We start from the raw sequence: 22085 nt of genomic DNA, 5'->3' as shown, positions 1-22085 counted from the left end.
TAAGAAATCAAGACAAGCAAACAGACCAACAGCAATGATCACACAGCTTTGTATCATTTGCCTTTACAAAGAAATGAAGAAATCAGCTTAATAGCATAACATTGCAGTTTAATAAATGTAATATTCAGAGCAGTGATGCTGCAGCTGTGACTCCAAATAACTGACGGTCTGTTGCTACTTGTATCATGTATGCTGGATTTTGGAAACGGCCCCCTGTATTTGTTGACTGACGGGGGCTGATGTTGACAGGGAACTCTGTTTGGTTTGGCAGGAGTGAGTACTGGCTGTCGTTCCACAGAAGAAACCATGTGAGCACTGCTCATCGAGTGTGTTTTCAAACAGCTACCAGCTCCTGCAGCCAAGTTTGACTTACTGCCATGTTTGATCAAAACCTTCATTACCAAAAACTGTTACAGTAATGAGAAAAAAGTCTTGAGCCATCCTTCATTTCTTTATATTTTTCATCCAAGAAGCCAGACTTTGTTCTAATCTTTACAACTGGTCTTGAACAATAGTTCTCCAGGTATTTTTAATGTCTTTTAAAGTATTTCTTTGGACATTTTCCCACTCATTTTTAGTCCTATCCTTAAAAAAAGCTTAGGCTTGGAGATAAGTGTCACAGACTGAGTAAAGATCTTGATAAAAATAACACCAGCCTGACATTTTTATAGTATCGGAAATGTTTCGGACTAAGTTTTACCAGCATTTTAGACGTGTCATGCATCATAAACTTCAGAAATGGTAAAACGGTAGGTACATTTTTTCAAGTTCAACGCCTAAACAGGCAAATGAAACATCTGAAGACAAAAAACAGGGCATTACCCCTGCAAACCGCAACTGAAACACTGTGATCATGCAAGACTCTCTTATAAATCATTTGAGTTTCGGGGGAGGATAAGAGCCCGTTTTTAAACTGAGAGCCATCGTTAAAGTGAATTGGCTTAATGACACGTCTGAGACTGCACGTTCAAGTCATAACCTCTGTATCTGTTGCCCACCCATTTCAGCCATCATATGACAGTTATCAGCTAGAGTGAAAGAAACAGCTCACGCTGTGCAGGTAGAACACACAGACAGAGGCAAGTCACTACCTGCAAGTCATTGCTGAGTGAAAGGATGGTGAGGAATGGAAAACAATACTAACACAAGCAAGGATGTCCACTTCAGTGAGTTTAAAACGTGTCAATGCTTTCCACATTTCTAAATATGAGAATTATAGACATTTTATAATACAGTATAGAGGGACACCTTACACAGAAAGGGAGATCATCTAACTGCTGTTCCTCCAACAGGAACAGCTAGCATATCTAATCTGATGATCAGAAGGTAGGAGATCTACTCACACAGACACAGCTCTGTTTTCTCTAATGTCAAGGTTTACACACACAGAAACTCACACATACTGACTCATCCACCGTTATAACAACACCCACACAAACCCCAACTACTTGATGGACACTCAAGCTTGGAATTACACACAAACATCTGCACATACGCTACTCATCAACAGGATAAATATTTGCACTCAGTCATGTTTATAAAGTTACAGCAGCAGTGACTAATCACATGCTATGCAATTACCTTGAAAAGCAGCCACGTTGCGTGATATGAGAAACTTGAGGCTGGAACTGGACATCTGTAAGAGGTTCTGGATGTCTCTCCGGGCTGCCACCTGGTACCTCTCCTCCATCTTTTTGGTGCAGCACGTCAGGTTCCTGGATGTGCACACCTGAAGGTCTGAACCTAAGAGCCACAGATTAAATGTTGGGAACTTAAAATTTATTTTGTACTTTCAAAATACTCCCATAAAAAGTATGTTCTTAAACAAACACTTAACTCTGTGTCTTTTATCTAATGCTAAAACATGAAAGTCACACACTGAGATTAGGCATGCTGTTTTAGAGGTTATCCACTTTCACCTTTAAAACACAAATAAATCTGCCAGCAGCCAACAGCAACTAGCCAGGGGTGTGAAAAAACGAGGAATCACAACAGCAGTCATGAGAGGTAAGAGGTAATAAAAGAATAACATTGAATTTTGCAGGTCTATACCAAATAAACAAGCTGAAAGGGGATTACAATCAGTCTTGTAGGATATATAAATGTCTGAAAAAACAAAATAAGTATTGAGACAATTCAATTAAAGCCACTGACATCAATATTAGTGACGTCAAATACATCATACAAATGTTTCAGTTGCTATCTCAGTGGGTCATCACAGAGGCACAGCTGAGTAAACAGTACATAAATAGCTAAAATGATTAGCTGTAATCAGGAAATCTGTATTAAGCATCATCAGTTAATTATGTTATATGAAAAGTCTCACAGCCATATTCATTGAAGACATTTACAAAAACACCAGGTAAGGACAAACACCACTGCTGTTTGCCTAGCAACGCACAAGTGGAGCAAGAAAATCAAAGCATCTGGAATCTGAAGGAAGATGTTGAATCAAAGAGTTATCGTCTCGATCAGACTTGAATTGTCCCCTACAAGCACATGTAAGTGATCTGCATATGGGACAATAAAAAACATCTTAAAGGAGACCCAAGACTCTGCAGGAGCCTCTCGGACATGCCCAGGCAGAGTGTGCAGACTGCTGCCAGAGACGCTATCAGCTCCCGGCGAGGTTTAAGAGTGAGCAAAGAGCCGAGCAGGCAATGGCACACATGTTGGAATTCAAAGTCTTCCAGATAACAAAACATGAAAGTGCCCCAGGTCTTGCTTTTTTTAACCCAAACTCAACCCAGACCTATTTCCACGTCCCACACTGCAGACAGGAGCAGTTTGGGTTTAGGCAATACATCCCTGTCTTGCTGTGTTTTGACCCACACTGAAGGTTGTTTGATACTCCTTATCAGACTGGCAGTGTAAAAAATGGAAACATCTCTGCAGCTCCTGGAATTACTGGGGGCTAGTTTTCACACAGCAATCATAGACAAGCAAAGATCACACTCAACATCATCCTCACCTCCCACTATCTCCCATTTCACATGTGCTACAGCATATTAATCTGAATCCATTAAGGAAATTATTTATATCTTCCTGATATCCAGATAAATCTAAAGTTTTAGCTGTAAGGTTGCCAGAAAGATGACTGGTGGTGAACATTTAGACAGATGCAAGTATTTTTACAGGAACTTATCAACTCTTTAACCACAGGAGACCCACCCCACCCCGACACACAAACACACTTTCCACAGTTCATCACAGAAATTTCATATTGCTGTCATGAAACAACTCTCATACTTAAAACTGCACAGCCACACGCAGGCTCACGTAAGTGGCAAGAGGAGTGATGGTGTTATGGGGGTTAGTTGGAGGTTTAGGAGGTATTTGAGGGTTTTCTGTCAATTGAATTCATCAGCAATGATGGTGAAGAGGGTTACTGAGCGTTTATAGGCTATAGTTTGTGGCAGGACACCATTAAACTTCCAATAGGAGAAGCAGCAGCAACCCAGACTATCACTGACAGCCCGCATAAATATCCACACCCTTAATTCCCCTCAGATCTTGCACTGAATTGCCAGGGGTGGGGTTCAGAAAGTTAAGTAAGACCTAGTTTACCTAACTTCACACAAAGTAATTCCTGTTTATCCCATACAAGCCACTTATCCTCAGTAAACACCCAATGGAGGGAGGAGAATTTCTTTTTCCTCTCAATCAACAAGTAATCCCAGCAGCTGTAGATCAAGGTGTCATGGGGTTAAAACAGCATGACTCACAGTGACCTATGCGCCGTTAATCATGTAATTAATCCCATACAGACTGTTCAACAGCATACAGTATAGACATATTGCTCCAAGTTGGATATGAACCCAAAAATGCCCTTAAAAGTTTAAGTGATTTTTCTCTAATATAATTGTTTTATAATTAGTACTTAAAAAGACTGGAAAAGCGTCACATTGCAGTTGATAAAGGATATTTGCTGAAGTTCTGTCAATCTGCATTGCACTGAAAGTTAAATGACGAAAAAACATGCACACCTGTCCGCTTCTGTGCAGATATATCTGCTCCACATACCTGGTCTGGGACTTATAGGCAATAAATGATTTGGTCCGATTTGCCTGAGTTGAAAAACTTTGCGCGCTTCGTCGCATTTGTTTGGGTTCCCGAGTCCAGATCCGCCAAAAACAAGTAGGACAACGCAGCCCGTCCATAGCACGTGCATTTTAATTAAATCCCGGTACAATGATCCTAAGAAAGAAATTGATAATATGAAGCCTTCTTAGAAGTTGGGGGCTCGTCCTTCTAGGCGACAGCAAGTATCGGATGAGTCCACATTTCAGGTTTCAGAAACCGGCGTGGTTCATGTGGAGTTTGTGTTTCTGTCCGGATAAACCTTTAAATCCTGGAGCAAATACAAAGTTGCAGCGGTGTGACTCCTTTGTATGAATGCCTCATGCTGTCCCAAGTTGGCTGGACCGACAGCAAAGGCGGTACCGTGATGTTACCTGCAGTAGGCGGCTGGATCCTCTTCAGGAGGGCAGCCGACCAGCGCCATCTAGCGGACAGACCTAAACTTCAGAGATCATCGTGTGCTGCAAATTCATCCGTACCTCCAGATCTATTACTTCCAAGTGGTGTACAAAAATCTATACTGTTTTTTTTTTCTTCTGGCAAATACTTGTTATTCAGTGAACCAAAATAATTCTAAATTTCACTTCAATTATGTGTAGCTGAATATAAAACCCTAATAAAAGAAATTATTCTGGTGTGTCCACTTCCTGGCAAAAAATACATAGGGGGGGGGGGGGGGGTTCATACCGCAAGTTAACGATAAAATCTTATTCTGTAGCTAAATATTGACATGCATGACTTCACCAACTTCACCATTTTACATATTTCAGATGATGCAAGGATGTGGCACAAAGCGCGCCATACAAAATTTTTAAAAACCCTCTCTTACAGCCAACTTGGACAAAAATATATCACTTGGTGTGATTTGGCCACAAACTACCCACGTAGGCTTTAATATACTGCAACTCAATTCGCAGCACCAATTTTTTGCATAAATTGTACATTATGCATTACAGACCATTTTTACACATTTAAGCATTTTAATATGACATACACCAATCTGATCTGAATCGATTTAATCTCATGTTTAATTGGAAATATTAAACATACAATAATACAACTGCATATAATAAAATCACACAGGAGAATATTTTCAATTTTTTATTTTTTAAAAAAAAAAATCTTACAAAACAGTAATATCACACTGCGTTTAAATAGACCAAAGCAGCACAGGGAAAAGAGAAAAACAGTTGTGTAAACAGATTTTTAACATTCAGAAGATTCCAATTAGCTTCATCTCCTGCATCTTTACAGGCCGGGACAAGTGCAATACCTCCAATGGTACAGCATTGCTACTAATCCCCACCTGCACAGGACAGGACACCTCCAGACGTCCCTTCACATGATGAAAAGCGGTTCTCCTTGGCAGAACACAACTCGTAAACCTAGTCAGTTTTGCATGGATTTGCACAGCGAACACCTGTTAAAGCTGAATGCAAACCAGCAAAACTAAACAGGCCACGAATAACAGATTTGTCTTTGACTGTTCAACTCTGCCTGCAGGAGACACAGTTAGAAGTACTTCAAGTGCTCACATTGCAGTAGATAGGAAAAACACTACCTGCACTATAAGCACTTTAGTACTACTGAACTCAGTTTCGCTCATGGGAACTGGCAAATGCTATTTTTTTTTGTTTTTTGTTTTTTTTTCATGTTTTCCACTTTTTTTAAAGCCATGTTTATGGTGTATTATTCAAATAAAGTTGTTTGATGCAACACCCCCAAAACCAAAGAAATCTAAACAGGTGGAGAGCAAGCAGGCCACCATCAGTTTTGCATAGATTTGCACAACTCATGTATTCTTGTAGTGCAACTATGCAAAACTAGCAGAGAACTGCGAGATGTTTGAGCCCAATTAGAAATTAAGAATGGTCTGGTGGTGCATATCACAGCCCCTTATGCCAGAAGGAGCACTTAGGGCAGTAGGTGCTAGTCTATTTCACTATCTGCACTAGATGCACCTTAGCACAAAGACAGTACTTCAAATGACATGTAACATCAAAGCGTCAGCTCATCATTGTCAGGATATTGCTGTAAGTGCCTCCACTGCAGTAGGTATTACACAGTACTACCTGCACTGTAAGCACTTTGACAATACACAGACCGATAATGGCATCATAGCCTTCTAACACCACAAGGAAGATGGTCCCACTGCTCCACGATTTGAGACTTTTATCCTGGGAACCTGCACCTCTTGGTGGATCTGAAAAACAGAAGATAATTGAGGGGTCAGTAAAACCATTACACACCACTTTCTTCAAAAATGCAACAAGTAAAAAATGTGCAGGCTGATGCGCGCACGTGTTACGGGATTTCTTGTGAATAGTTTCAATGCGCAGATCTAATATTTTCCACCTTCAACCCTTTGCATTCCCACAGTTTTTTCATCAACAATTAACCGTGTGAGATAACGTTTTTTACGACGTTGTGGTGTGCCATAGGCGCACGAGGTCACTGAAAACATGAATGAGCACAACCTGCGGCCCGCGTTCGCTGCAGCACGGCAGCGCTTGCGCACGGAACGGTGTTGTTTACCCCTCCCCCACCTCTTTTAACATGGCGCCTCGAAGTGCGCCAACCCTTAGCAGAAACTACTCAAAGCAAGTCAATCCCAACTCGAATGTAGTCAAACATCGTGAAAATTAACTTTCTGTAGTTTTTATATAGGGAGATCAACGGGTCGCAGATTCGGACGTCTTAGCAAACAAGGCTACCACCAGTGTGTGAGCAGCAGTGGCTAACAGCAAACAGCAGCGGTGTGCTGTGCTGATTGAGTAGGTAGCCTACCTGCTGCTAGCTAGTATCGACTTTATGAAAACATGGTAGACCACGTTATCACAGTTGTCCTGTTTACCATTGGAAATTGTGCATGTAAGTGAAGGGGTCATCAGTAAAGACAAAATACTTATTTCTTTACATCTTACAAACAGTAATAAAACTGAAATTAAGTTCGCCATCGATTAGCCATTAGCCAGCAACTAGCAAGCACACGTTTAAAGCATAAAGAGCACGTGCGCCCTGCTAGATTGATCATATTTTTTTCCTCAAAGTACACTTAAATTGCGTGATTTTCGGTTTTAATACCGATGTCTAAAGTTTGTGTGGCTAAGCTAAGCTAGCTGATCTAAAGCGCGGGGCCTACAGCTGCCCCATGTGCTGCTGCTTTGTTCTGGGGGGCACTTTAACTCACACACCACTGCACTCGACACCGAGCATCAAACTGGCTAAATTTTCAAACTTATTTAACAAATATTAAGAGTATCGTGCGTGGACACAATCAGTTCCAACGAGGCCAGATTATGTGGAACTACATGCTGGAGCGCAGCGGAGAAAGCTCCGTACAGCATTTCAAATCTCCCTCATTCCCTCAATGGTGGAGCTGAGGGGGCTGCCATGCGCCTCACGTTACACTGTTTTCATCGCCAACATATCATTTATGTTGTAATGTTTAGAAATCGCAAGCAGCACGACGATACGCATAGAGACGAACATAATACACAAAACAAGGGATGTAACTTATCTAAACAAAGAGTAAAACATCAGCCCGATTCCGACTTCCTTGCCGATAAACATGCGCTCGGTAGACACTCACCAGCCGAAATCCACCATCTTCGCTCACTTGCTTGGGCTGCCGTGTAGTCTCACACCGACAAAAAAGACCAATAAATACGTAACCCAACCGAAAACTTTTATCCCGGCAGGCAAAAACAAAACATAAAGTGAACCCCGAGTCGGTATTGAGACCATTTGTAGCCCAGAGATGCTTCTTAAAAATGATTACAGCGTTAAGAAAGTGGCGCGAAGGCGACCAGTTGGTAACCATGTGGGTGAATGAAGGGCGGCTCCCACCGAACGTAAATATCTAGCTACAACCCCCAACTACCCTATTAGCATACATAAACTACGGGACTTCCGACCCACATTTCCAACCAAAGAGCCTCCACCTTCTCTGGAGGAGGGAGAGGGACACGGGTAGTCACATCCTTTATTAGAAAATTACATGCCCGCATGACAGAAAGCAAACCGCACATTCAATTCTATGGTTTAAGTTTAATAGGAGAACGGAAAGATTTATAATGTGGACAGATTACTTACTCCGAGCGAAGTAAATGACGCCGAATGATGAAACTAAAAATAGCATTTTATTCTTTTAGCTGCTTCCTGTGTGATTAGGAAAAGAAACATTTAATTAACCTGTTGCTGCTCCACAACTACTTATAATTGGCACACAATGTGCTAGTTTTGCACACTTACCTGCAGCTTATAAATTACTTCAGTATTTGTCGAATTTGATACAAAGAAAATAATTCAAAGTTATACTTATATGTTTTCTCCATTTTTCCTGAAATAAAAGATGTTTATAGTTACATACATTTTATTCAGCTCAGAAGAATCAGTGAATTATTCCATCCTAATTATTTGTATTTTTCTGTGTTAATATCTTCAGCCGATAAACTGATGGTACAATTCTAACTAAAATAATACTTTAAGCACATGAAAACAAATCAAATGATAAAAAGTAACAGTTATTTATTACAAAATTGGTTTAGAGAAAATGATGAAAAACAATTTCTTCTACATCTTTGTTATGGTAAAATGGATTATTATGGATATAAAAGCAGTTTACTTAACTTTACTTAAGTTTACTTCACTGGGGAAAACTGATTACTTTTTACTATAAAACTATTTATAATGACACAACAAGAAGCAGGTTTGCATATAAATTATAAGTATAATTATTTTCAAATCAAAGTTCTGTATATACTATTTTATATATATATATATAAATTAAATAAATTCTTGAAACCAGCTGAAAATCTCATTTGTAATCTTAATTGAGTTTTTTATAGCTAAACATTAAAAATAGTACAGATAAATTATTTAGAGCTGATCAAAACTGGGTTGTTTTGTTTTCGTTTTGGAGGGGGGGGTAGTTTTTTTTGTTGTTGTTTTTGTTTGTTTTATACTAAGTTAAGAAGCAGTTGGCATGTTGTCTGTAGACCTAATATTTTTGAGTTTAACCTTAAAAACAGATCAAAGTAAAGCTCACTAAATGAAAACAACAAATGTCTTTTTTGTGCATTTTTATTTCTCTTTTTTTTAAAATCCCCAATTTAAAGTTTGGGTTCATAAAATGTCTGTGCTGAATGTACAATGTGCTCATTCTCTGGTTTTCCTTTGTTCTCAGATTTAAAACGAACCAGCTGGATGTTTTAGAGATTTAACAATTAAACCACAACAGAAGCAGTCGATTAATGCAACATATTCTGAGCCCTCAGACAGGATGTAGCATCAAGCCTCAACACTCCACAGCTTTTCACATTTCACACGTCACATTTTTTATTAACGGCATCTGTGATCTTTATAAATTGTTTTATAGAAAATTGTTCTCCTTTCGCTTCATTTACAGAAATTAAGTTAGTGTTGAATGTGTTTTAAATGAGCTACTAGCCTTGTTTTTTTTCTTAGTCTTTTCTATTTCTCTTTTCTTACATGTTTATGATAGAGATGAGTAAAAGTTTAGTTTTACTGCAACAACAGATTACATTTTAGGGATGATTTTACCTGTTAATATTATTTATATTTTTTTATTTATTTATTTGAGAATAATACAAGCACTTTAAGTCCTACAGCTCAGTTATATTTACTTTCCAGCAATTCTGAGCTCAAAATGCAAGAAAGTCTCTAACTTTGGTGGTGAATGGTGGACAATCTTTATGTGAAATGACTAAAATTATATACTTAAATATTTTTTCAGTATTTTGTTAAACACTATATTTCCTTATTCCTGTTGTTGCATGAAAAAAATGCATTTTGCATCTCTAATTACATTTTAAATGTCTGTGAATTATCAGAAAGTCCACCAAAGAGAAAATTCCCCTCTAAGCCTTCTTTTGCTTTCAATTTAAAAAGTCTCAAGACCCAAAGAGTTAAACTTCCCTTTGCTTTTTATATCTTTTTATTGTTATTACTTATATTTATTTTCAGAGTTGGCCTACCTGCTTGATTCCTTCTTCTATCAAGACAAGCTCAAAATGAGACCCTCCTGAAGCTTTAAGAATAAGTTTTAAAAAAAACCCTCTTCAATGTTTTCTTTGTTCGTAACATAAATGTGTAAACACAGTCAAATAAATGACAAAAGAAGTGCTTTTCATGTACACTGGTTACAATGTAGTTTAATAACAAAGAAACCAAGGATGATCCCTTCCACATGAATCCAAATTCATTCCACTTGTCCCTCTTTAGACTGAACCACAGGGAAGTGGAGAATATAATGGAAGTCTGATGAAATGCATTGGCAGGCTTTTACCCAAATGCAAAGTGAGTAAAGCAGCTCATTGTTATTTAGCATCCCACTCATATTTAGAATAGTTCTGGTGCAGAAATGCTGAAGAATACGCCATCTGCAGCTCCAGGTTTTCTCTGCTCAAATGTGTTGAATTATGCAAACTATTGCAAACATCTGAGTGTGATACAGTATATGAGCTGGCCAGCAGAGGGAACTAGCAAACTAAATACTGTACTGTAATGGCACAATGATTTTCAACTGTAAGAGGAAGCACTCACTTCCCCATTGTTGGTGCTTCTGTTGTTTGAAATTGGCTTATTTTGCAGATGCAAACATTGAAGAAATTAGATGGAAGAGGTCAGGCATAGCGGCCTATGATAGGCTGAACATTTCCACTTACTTCATGCATTCTGATGTTTTGTGAGCCGCATTTGGTCAGACAGTTTTTACAGAGAGAGATTTTCAGTCTAATTAATCAAGAGGCGCTTGTTATATCTCTGCTTTAATCTTCCCTCGTCCGACTGACCAATAACTGGACAACATCTCCCCCTGACACCAGAATAGCTGCTCTTCTTCACTCTTCTGGGCACACTGTGGGAGTGGGAGCACTCAGTCATGACCCCCAACCCCCCACATAAAGCCAGTAGTTCCTCTGCATATGGAAGTGAGGTGGGGGGTGGGTGGACACAGGGAGGTTGTAGACTTCACATCGTCCCATGGGGTCAGATAAAAGCTTACAGCTCTCCTTCTTCGACCTCCCCCTCTGCTTCAAGCTCTCTGTAAAAGTGATGTAAAAGACTCATTCAGCAAAGCAGGTATCAAATTCAAAAGCATTTCAAGACACTTTTCATGATACTTTATGTTAATTTGGATACAGGGGCAAGAAAATTTCTCACACAGACCAGCAGTAGCATGTATAGACATGAGACTATTCTATATTTCTTCACTATAACACAAAGCAGAGACCTCTGATTAAACAGACTACCCAACACACCATGCTGGCAACACTTGGACTATTCAAGCCTGTACTTGATATCCAAAATATCCCCACTGATGCAACACCACTTCTGTCCCTTTTTTTCCTAAAATGACCCACCACATCTAGGCCCCACCCTCATAAGGGGCCATGAGCCCAGGGGTCTCTGTTTTGTTCTTCCTATAGAAGCCTGTGAACCATTGTCTCAGCATGACCCCCAGGTCAACTGAACTCACCTCGCCCGGCCACAGCCCATTCAGATGTGAGGCTTCACATAGGACAAAAACTTCTCAGAAGAGCTCATATCACTTCAAGCGAGGGGGTGGAACAACACACACATGCACACAGACAACTAACACACTCTGCAGGCATTCAGAGTCAGAAGCCAATTTGTGTTATGCTGTTTTTTTCTTATTGTAGATAGACAGAATGTATGACAAGCTTAAAAGTATGCGATCGAGGGCAGTTTATTGTATAGTCAGGAAAGAATAAGTTGAAAACTGTATAAGTGGTTTAGATGGCCTGCAACACCATGGGTCTAATAAAGAAGTCAATTATAGAAAGTAGTAATGAAGTTATCTATGACACATTTTCTATTCATTTAATACATCTCTTGCCAGAGGGGAAATTACATTTGCTGCAGGATAAGAATGAGGCTGCTCATGCCTTTCAGTGGCAACTCTTTATTACAGTGTATCTCTCGGGCCCCCCTCAAAAAAAAAGAGAAGTGCAATGTGGTGAACATCATCTAACCCATGTTTTACTGCAAAAGTTGTAAAAAAGAAACCATCACCAAACATTTCATTTAAAAAAGCAAGTCAACTTTAGTTTTTTGGAGAGCGGTTGTGAAATCTTCAGCACACAGCACATGTGCTGAAGACCCCCCTCGTCTGGCATCTTGCTGTCAGAGGCAACAGTGTCCCTGGTGGAGAGGAAGCTCATGGAAGTTGACAGGTTGAAAATGTGCAGCATGATGTGGCTGAAAGAGCATGAAACATGTTCACCCATGGGTGCCTCACAAGGCACCACAGGAGAGACTCAGAGATAATTAAATGTTGAGATTTTTCTTTTTTAAATAGATTTTTGTTACCTTTCTTGATAGTTTGAGAGCTTGTAGGTAGACTGCACAAATGTGTTTACTTGCCAAGGAAAAACTGCAAGTCTTCAGTAAGAGAGTAGAAGAGGTTTTTTCTGTTTGTTTGTTTGCTCAGCTTCTCTGCATATCATGCTAGTATTTGTTTAGTGCCTTTAACACTGTTTAGAGAGATAGAAGTTATTCCAGGTAACTTTTATTTTTAAATATACTACATTCACCATAGTTTTTGTTAATAAGTTCTGTCCATTCAAAATAGCTTGAAGCACCTGACAGCAAAATGACAGTCGCTTTCCTCACATGTGGTCACATGCATAGATCAGCTGTGGTTAGACCTGGATTGCCCTGGCCATTTAATTGGACCACTGTCCTTGTCCATCCATACATGCATGGGAGGAAAGTAGAGTTATTCATCAAAGTATGTCTGAAGTTGCACTGTGTGTGAAAATGTTCAAAATATTCAGTTGCTTTTAACTTGCTCTGTGGGAGATCGTCGTACATGCAAGCATAACCAAATTCACTGCACAGATGTTGTCTTTAAGCTACTTGAGAGTGTGATTTTGCCAGATGAGGCTATGCTAGAATCAAAACCTGTAGCCTTAATGGGTTGTTTCTCAATCTCAATCTCCAGCGCATTTAGCAGTCTGACAAAAGAACCAGAAAATATTAATGAGTCCAGCTGTTGGGGGTCTGTAATGCAGACATATGCTTTACTGTTTTTGTCAAAAGATGCAAAAAGATAGAACTTTGAATGAATGTGTGAAGCACCAAGACGTATTTGAGTCTAGCTGGGTGTATACATACAGGAGTGATTCAATCGTCCAATCGCATTATCTGACAAAATATTTACATGTATTTTAAAAGTCTGGTTTTGGTCTAAGGAACACAGTAGTCCCATTTATTTATTTGTTTGTGTGTTTATTTATTTACTGCAGCATAACATAAACCTGCCAACAATTAGGCACAATTAGAGGTGTGGGGAAAATAAACCAGAGTAATTTGAAGTATTTAATTTAACCCTCTAAAAGCAACATTCAGAGAAGTGGCTTGAGTTTAGAATTACTTTAGCATGAGCTACAGCTAACATACACAACAAAACAAAGATCTAAAATATCTTTTCAATACTGTGCAGTGGTTGTAATTGCTTAGCAGAACCAGATGATGGTCTCATAAAAGATTAGTATGTTGTGCTGCTGTACCCTATGATTCCTTGAATTCATCATGCACTGTGCTGCTTATTAATTTTGCAACCACAAGGAACATCGAGGGCATGTCCTTTAATTTATGATTCAAACTTTCATTTCTGCATTAACTTTCATTCATTTTCTGTCTGTCCCTCATGTTTCCTCCTGTTACACATCTTGGTTTTTGCAATGCAGAAGGAGAAGACAATGATTTCCAATAAATTGAAACAACTGAAACACTGTTATTCATCTGGTTACTTATCACTGTTCTTAATTAGTTTTTAAAGTAGGAGGTGAATGGATTGGAGAAGCTGTTTGTGGATCCCTCAGCACTGTTTTACTGCAATAAAAGCCAGCTTATCATGATTTTCATTTAACTTCATAGCTTTTGAGACAAAGTTTCCACAATCCACCGGTGGCACACTTGTAAATTTAGTGCATTGGGATGCAAGATTATCCTTTTCTCCCCCTATTCATCAACATGTTAAACAAAATCCAAATTGTTGTACACACATATGGCAACAGCAAGAAACAGATTTTCTTCAAAATAAATGTTTTGCCCTCTCCCAAGAATATCTTACGAAACAAACTGAGCACATCTACTGAGTGATCTGATACGACATCAGCTTCCTCTCAGATTGTCTCTTCACTCAAGAAAACGAAACGCTTCAACAACATTTTATCCACTTTCTGCAGTGTGACTACACAACAAGACAGGCGTCTGTCTGTTCAAAGTTCAGGGACAGTGCAACATAGCTTCTAACATTTCTTCACAGGTGTTGACAGGTGCAGCCGTGGAAGCTTTGACTTCATTTTGACTTGTAGGCTTAAGAGTTTTTCCTCAGCAGTTGGAATTAATGATTGCCACCAGTTCAGTAAAGCAGCAAGCATTAGACTTTGTAGTAGATGTTGGTAGGGCTCTGAGGCATTATCTCCTGAACTATGTACACAGGGGGCCCATATTCGCCGCTCACGCGCTCATAGTGACGGCAGATCATGCTGTCAGAGGCCCGCAGAGGTAAGACATCGCTGCGGTCTGAGCCGTTGTTGTCGCTGCTTATGCTGTCCCGCTTCGAGACAGCCAAAGTGTTGAGGGACATGGAGGCAGACTGCTGTTGCCTGTCAGGGACACAGCGGCGCTGATGGCACCTCCACAGCACTGCCGCCAGAATTATGATTACCAGAAGGAGGATCGCACAACCAGTGATGACCCACACGAAGAGTCCTGGTTGAGAGCTGCTGCTGGGGTTTGTTTGTCCAGTGTCAGAGCCCACGTCTGTCATGATGAGGAGAGATGGGAAAAAACAAGAGAGAATCTCAGATGAAGAAGCATGCTGAGATATGTCACATAGAGATTAAAAAAAAAAACACAGTATAGGTAAAAATGGAAAGAAAACGCATCTGGATAATCAGTCTAAGGCCTTCCTCTGGTATCTGATAACTGGAAGTTTGAGTATTTTCTTAATTCAATATCAATGTAAGTTTGGGTAGATTTTGTACTTAAATTTTTGCCCATAATTTTAATTCTGTTTGCAGATTCATTAAATGACAAAAAAATGGTAGTTAGATGCAACATGTTCACAAACATTATCATGCATGAGCTGAAATCAACAAATATATTTTTTAAAGTAATATATTACAATTTACTTACAATACTTTCACCAGATTAATTCAACTTAAACATACTTTTTGTATAATTTTTAATGCACATTGAAAATGTGTTTTTATTGTTTAATTCTTTTCCTTCAGTGTCAGAAAACAAATGACAGAAGATTCGAACATGCCAGATGTTGAGCCCTTAACTTAAGTGTCCACGTATAGAATTGTCCAGTCAAACTAATTTATCTGGATACAGTTTTTCTCATAGGAAGCTGTTTATAGTACAGAGATATTAAAACAACCTGGTTAAAGATTTTTTTTTTCAAATGTAATCATAAACAAATTCCTTTCAATATTTCAAGGAAGGACGGAAATTTTCATTTAATTTTACATGTTGTAACTTTTTTGTAGAACAATAAAAAAGTCAGTATAACTGATATCAAATATTATTCTAAAGGTTTTTTTCATGACATCAAATACTGAAGGCGTTTCTCATGTTTAGCCTGACCTCAGTCATAAATGTGATGGAAAAACTTGTTAGTTTAATATAAAATCGTACGCCTCTACAAACTAAATCTGTCAAATCTTCCATGTTTTGTTTTTTTCTGTTCAATAAAAACTGCCTACTACTTCTGAAGAAAATACAATTAATTTAAAGGAAATCTCTTTACCTGACTGGACTGAACATAAATGTTGACAAGTAAATAGGCAAAAGTTAAATTATTGTAATTCAGTTCTAAAGATCCCAAATTTGCTCCACTTGTAAAATACAATCTCTCAATCTCTCCATATTTTTGTCTTTGTGCCAGGTTTACTTTTTATATTTCTTTCTTTTGTGGAGGCGTCCTTGGCCTTGGACTTTGGTGGTGTGGGTGGGAATCTGGTCGGAGACTCTTGAAGTGTTGAAGGTGCATCTGAAGCATCTGGAATATAAAATACAACATATGATTATTAGTACCAGCACGCAACTCCTCAATTTATTTATGTAGGTGGACTTATGTCATAATATGACTCATTAAACATAGTTAGTTTCGCTTCAGTCCCTCAGAATGAAAACAAAAGAACCACTTTCTGTAGAATTCATTTTACATCAACAGTCATTCAGGTAAAAATGTATCATCAGAGAAGAACCAGAGGAAACTTTTTTTTTCTTTAATGCAAAAACTTCTTGTTTCAACCACAACCATGGCTTTCATTTTTCTTAACTGGAAAATACATTTGTTGTCGCCACCTACTCAAGCACAACATGTAACTGAATGCACCAAATTGCTGTGTTTTCCCTGGGGTTTCTCCAAAGGGAATTTTCAGACATACACACCACCATTTTTACATATTTTCCATAGTAGTGCAGCAGGAGCATCATCAAGTCTAACATAATTACAACATATGAGAGCGTCTAGAGGCTGCTTTGATTCTGAGGGCAATGTAATGATGAAGGAAAGCAAAAAGTGCTGGGATGTAACTTACTGTATGCTGGAGTACTCCTGCGTTACATCAGTATTTTCCTTTTCATGGCACTTTAAACTTCTACTCCACAGAAACAATCCACAGAGACTGTCTATCTTGGAAAATCTGGATAAAGCATGTGCTTAAAAATACTTTGCGGGCGATTGGATAAACCACCTGTCTATCAAAGTCATCACTCAGATTAACCAAGGGGGATCACGTAAAACCAGTCAGCAAACAGCAGTCACTAAAACCCATTAGTAGATGCCAGAATATGATTCTGATTTTTTTCAAGTTTTTGTGTTTCAGCCATATACATGTAGTTTCAGAGCCTAGCCAGGTGGATTCTTATGAGAATCAGCTGTTTTCCAAAGTAACTCGGTGCAACCTGCCTCAGAAAATAATTAATTAAAGGCTCAAAATGTTATGAAACTCTCATTTTGCCTGATATTCTGGCAGGCCAGCAGTAATGACTAGATAATGAAACAGTAGGATGAAACAATCGCCATAGCAAGTATTAACTTAGGTTGCATATTTTGTGAAGCCACTGTTACTGCAACTGATGCAAACATGACCTCATTGTTCAATCTACTCAAAATGTATGGGCAGAAAAAGAAGTTTTTGGCTGGACTCCCTGAAGACTCAGATACACTGGTATTTCTAAAAGCTCTAATTAAAACAGAAACAGAAAAGAATTACATAAGGTAAATCATTGGGAAAAAACTTGCCACGGTAATAGAATAAAGCACAATTGTAACAAAAAGTAAGTCATTTGAGGTCCGCTGGTTATGTTGGTAGGATCAAGTTAAAACGAGCTCCAGTAGTTACACCAAATGTAGCGAAAACTAGCTTTCGAAGAATGAATGCACCTGCTAAAACAAGTAATTTTTCTATTGCCACTTCTAGTGAGTTACCCTGACTGCTCTGGGAACAGCTGTGTATTCAGAACTAGTTTAGAAACAAGCCTGTAACTACAACAACATGAAAGGATGACATCACACTGTATCTTGCTAAGTTGGACTAAACTTTCTCAAAAGCATGACTTTTTAGTTTATTACTTTTGACTGGACTGTGAAACTCAGTCCACACTGCAGTCCACATTTGTCTCTTTTTATCAGCAATTTATAAGAATCAGTTTAAGGTCCTAATTGTAAAAACTTAAGTAAATAAACCTCCATTTGTGTAAAGAAAAAGTGAAGTGTTCACACTCTTGTAGCCTCAAATACAGCATCCTCAGTAAAAACTAGCAGTCGCCAATAAGTACCCATTAAATACCCTCAAACAGTGCAGAGTAATTTGATACAGGACTGCACTCATAGGCCAGACAACAGTAGACATTAGTGGATTTTTTTGACCAGTAATAAAATTCTATTTTATTCTATTCTACAGTCATTTGGCAGACGCTTTTATCCAAACTGACTTACATCTGAGAGTTAATCAAAGAGTCTTGGACTTTTCCTTAAACTTGGATGGACACTTGTGATATCTTACAATACTATAAGATACCAATCTTTGGTTTGCTTTGAGTTGCTTTTTTTTTTTTTTTAATTATTTATTTATTTATTTTTTATTCATTTATTTTTTGGGGTTGGTCAGACAGTGGCCTTTGTGTGTGAAGTTTGCATGTTCTCGCCGAGTACGTGTGGGTACTCCGGCTTGCTTCCACCATCCAAAGACATGCATGTTAGGTTAACTGGTTACTCTAGTGAGTGTGATTGGATGTTTGCCCCAGTATGTGGTGCTAAGCATCTACATAACCAAATACAAGCAAAAATCTATATTATGACATTTCAACAGACAGCAAAAAAACAAAATGAAATGTTCTCCTGTAATTTAAATTATTGATTCATGGACAGCACACATTAATCAACATTTCAGTGGTAGCCATCCTATTTGCTCATTTTACACTGGAGTCTTAAGATTTGCTTCAGTTCAGAGCGTTATCATTAATTTACCACTGGCCTCAATATAAATTTCCTTAGCACACATTTTGCATGAATGGACTTTAAAAAAAATCTGTTATAACAGCAATGACTTCCAGATTGACATGACTTTAATATATGTAGAGATTAAAACAAGATTTTAACCAAATCAAACTTATCCACATTTTCTTTTGCCTTAGGAGATTTGTTTATGCCTGTAATGTTTGTAAACATGACAGGAAAACAGCTCCATATTTTTTGTTATGATCAGCCTTAGAAACACACAAAATGCTGATTTTTCATCTCTAGCATTAAGTACTCAGACGTGCTTAACGCTCAATAAATGAATAATTTATAGAAATAACACTTCACAGTTTGAGGTTAAAAAACTACATTTCAGGCCTTAGATAGAAACACATACAGAAATGCTGCATCTGTTCTTTTTTTATCTAACTATGTAGAACTAATTGCATACTAATGAACCATATGAATATGCTAATACATTTTTTTTTACATATAAGGTTGCATCTGTGATCAATTATTATCCAATTTTGTAAACTTTTGATTGAAATAAGAAATGCAAACATATGTTCGTGCATGAATATTACATTACAATGGTTTAGCTTAAGGCATTTAAAGTAAGAAGGAATATGTATGCACGGTTTATTAAAATTTCAAATATCTGATAGACGTGCAAAATGATAAAACTGCACTATTGGCCATTCTGATGTTAATATGAAGGGGGAAAAAAGAGCATTGACTGCCATTTCTAATGATCAAATGCAGGATAATACTGGTGGCATTAAGCTGCTGGTGGTTTGAATCAGGGATTTGAGAAATAGTAATTCATGATGGCAATCTCTCATGGGCAAAATGACTGGATGATGAGATTATCTGACCACTTAATTCAAAGAGATGAGATATCATTGCATTACACATAAATTTTTATTTGTTTATTTATTTATTTATTTATTTATTGCAATTTTAACGTGTTTTTGGCAAGCTGTGTCCATGCATCATCTTTCATCCACTGGCTTGATCCTCAAATAGAAAGACTATTTGCTTACTCTGGCCAACTCTCAGCACCAGCTTCATGGATTTGGTCCTACATGTCCCTCCACTGGTGTTATCCAGACCTTTCAAAGAGCCTGTGGATGTGGCTGATAAACAGACAGAGGAGACAAATCACTATTATGACATAAGCATTATAAAGCAATGTATTGTTTTGTTATGATTTTGTTACTGTTTCTACACTTGGTTGCAACAATTAATGCAACCCCCCCAAGATGTCTAAAATAATATCCAACACATTCAGTAACACATATAGCAGCCTCCATGAAGATGAGATTTTTTGCAAATCTCTTATATTAGACTGCATCACTTTCAGCAGGTTGCATCTTTTAATCTGAGACAACAGTCTCATTGAATCGATTAACTAATGAACTAGAAAATGATTTTCAGCTCTACGTCCAACCTTGGCAATTCAAAATTAAATAAATAAAACATATGTCAGCCTTTTTAAGAAACGACTCATAACAGAAACTAAACTTACATTCGAAAACCCAGTTTTACATTCAACACTCCCCACCCCACCCCCTCCCCAGGAACTCTGATTCACCCCTGTCACTCATACACATGCGGACTTGTTAGCAGCATTTAGGTCAGATAACATTTCACAGGGTACAAGCCACAAGCCACGTTGCATTGAAAGCTCCCATCAAATCTGCCTGATGCTGTAAAAGCCTTGTGTGATTTGGGGCATGTAAGCCCTTGGAATCACACTGGCCTGCTAGAGCGAAGTGTGCTGTCAGACCGTGGTGAGGTGGGCGAGGCTACATGGTCAGACTTGCTCTCTATCTCATGCATCACTTGCCACTAAGATGCTGGTTTAACCGACAGCGGTCCAATAACGAGGCCACATTTTTTTGATTCTGATCTAAACTGACAAATTGAGAGGGAGCTGGCAATGATGGCTTCCACTTTTCCCAGATTTTTTTTTAAGGAAATGCAGAGGAAACTGTTACTTGCACTGATTTAAACTCATTCCACCTGTAGAAATGAGTAGCATGCAATTTTAGTGTTGCACAGGTGTAAATGTAGATTTTTTTACAGCTGTGCATGTCATATGCACCAAGACATGCAGATTCTTCTGTGCAGGTAACTTACTGGTGATATAATAATCCCTCCCCTTGAGGAACTCCAAACCCCAGAGGTTAGGGCTGAACTCCTGAAACTTGAATGTGAACTTTACGTCTTGGTAAGGCTTGTCACAGTTCAGCAAAGGTGTGTCCATCTTGTCTACGGTGCAGCTCTCCAACTGACTTCGGGAGACCAGGTAGACTTTGTAGAACTCCTCTGTCCCACTGGTGGAGGCATCAGCTCGAGGACACACAATGTCCATCTTGTCCCCTATCTGAGGGTAGAGCACTAAACCCTGACCAGGAGTAAATCTATGTGTAAGAAAGCGATAGGAGACAATCATTTTACGGAATAAATTGCCTTTAAAATACACTGAAGCATCATCACACAGCTCTTTGCTTGAACTAATAAATAACACAGTGTCAGTATTTTAATTAGCAACATCAACAGCAGAAGGCCTTTAAATCTTCACATATTACTAGGAAAATCAATTTTTAGAAGTCAAAAATTTTATTTAAATATTCTTTATAGATCCAAACCCAAAGGGAGTTTCTTTATGGATAAAATTGCATGTTGATTAGAGCAGCGCTTAAAAAGAAATCATTTACGTTTTCAGGAGGAGTAACAAGTTTGTCATGAGCCATTTTTGAGCAAAAATCCCACCAGAATTCCACCAGTACTATAAACCCACTGTCAAACAACCAATTTGTAGATGGAACTGGGCCTCGGGGCTTTGCAATTACTATTTTCCAACATATAGATCAAATAAAATATTGATTAACTGCTAAATTTTAAATGACTTAAAAAGGGCAGTAAATCTGCAGTCAAGAGGATGCAGCTACTGAATGTTATAAACTTACATGATCAAACCTTTATCAAAGCTGTTATTAAACTACAGGGTTTCAGATTTATACATCAAAACTTTACTTCTTGGTTTGCAACAAGTAATTGTTTCTCTTTTACTATCTGGGTTAGGTGACAGTTAACGCACAAAGGTCCCATCATCTCGGATGTCTCCTTACTTTGCATTGGAGCTGCTCCAGTGGATGGACTCCAGCGTGGCGGCACGACACGAGCAAACGACGGCCAGCAGGATCACGGCAGCGCAGCTCAGTGCGCTTCTCCCCATCACAGGAATAAAATCGCAGGTACACCGCGGCTGACTATCATGCAAGAGAGGGGGAAATGTGTGAAATCTGTTGCCTCTGCATGTCTCCGGTGGCTCCAGGTGCGCGCGGAGGACACATTCCTGGGAGAAATTCCACCAAGTTGCGAGTCCTCCTCCTGCAGTTGGATGAAATTTTCCACATTGCGGGTAGTGGGTTAGAAAATCATTCGTGTGACGAAACCCTGGTAC

The 22085-nt window shown here is 38.6% G+C and overlaps 2 protein-coding genes and 3 long non-coding RNA genes across 7 annotated transcripts in view; 1 reads left to right on the top strand and 4 right to left on the bottom strand.

Moving 5' to 3' along the window:
* Nucleotides 1–1233, bottom strand: part of LOC121639963 — a 21252-nt gene extending 20019 nt beyond the window's left edge. Inside the window, exons 1-2 of the long non-coding RNA XR_006010292.1 lie at nt 1222–1233; nt 833–837 (exon numbers count right to left, since the gene is read on the bottom strand). This is a non-coding gene — a long non-coding RNA (uncharacterized LOC121639963). The remainder of the gene's footprint in view (nt 1–832; nt 838–1221) is intronic.
* Nucleotides 1–4442, bottom strand: part of gpc5a (glypican 5a) — a 148765-nt gene extending 144323 nt beyond the window's left edge. The window contains exons 1-3 of one of the 3 annotated variants that reach the window (XM_041985523.1): nt 4343–4440; nt 4024–4197; nt 1582–1743 (exon numbers count right to left, since the gene is read on the bottom strand). In XM_041985523.1, the coding sequence (XP_041841457.1) occupies nt 1582–1743; nt 4024–4171 (310 nt within the window). In that variant the 5' untranslated portion in view covers nt 4172–4197; nt 4343–4440. Of the gene's footprint in view, nt 1–1581; nt 1744–4023 lie in introns of all 3 variants that reach the window. The other 2 variants (XM_041985529.1, XM_041985522.1) reach the window with 2 other exon arrangements.
* LOC121639957 overlaps nt 1–18366 on the top strand; it is a 21398-nt gene extending 3032 nt beyond the window's left edge. The window contains exon 3 of the long non-coding RNA XR_006010291.1: nt 18264–18366. This is a non-coding gene — a long non-coding RNA (uncharacterized LOC121639957). The remainder of the gene's footprint in view (nt 1–18263) is intronic.
* On the bottom strand, nt 5169–7927 carry LOC121639954. The gene is made up of 2 exons (XR_006010290.1): nt 7673–7927; nt 5169–6283 (listed from the first exon to the last, which is right to left on the bottom strand). It is a non-coding gene; the product is annotated as an uncharacterized LOC121639954 (long non-coding RNA).
* LOC121639945 (ephrin-B2a-like) lies at nt 13369–22085 on the bottom strand. Its single transcript, XM_041985536.1, has 5 exons — nt 21751–22085; nt 20756–21039; nt 19657–19749; nt 16037–16144; nt 13369–14898 (listed from the first exon to the last, which is right to left on the bottom strand). Exons 1-5 carry the CDS (start codon nt 21855–21857, stop codon nt 14513–14515), a joined length of 978 nt encoding a protein of 325 aa, XP_041841470.1. The 5' UTR covers nt 21858–22085; the 3' UTR covers nt 13369–14512.

Source organism: Melanotaenia boesemani, chromosome 1, assembly GCF_017639745.1.
Source record: "Melanotaenia boesemani isolate fMelBoe1 chromosome 1, fMelBoe1.pri, whole genome shotgun sequence".
In the NCBI taxonomy this organism is placed as follows: domain Eukaryota; kingdom Metazoa; phylum Chordata; class Actinopteri; order Atheriniformes; family Melanotaeniidae; genus Melanotaenia; species Melanotaenia boesemani.
Note: the sequence above shows the minus strand (reverse complement) of the source record. Positions and strands in the feature narration are given on the sequence as shown.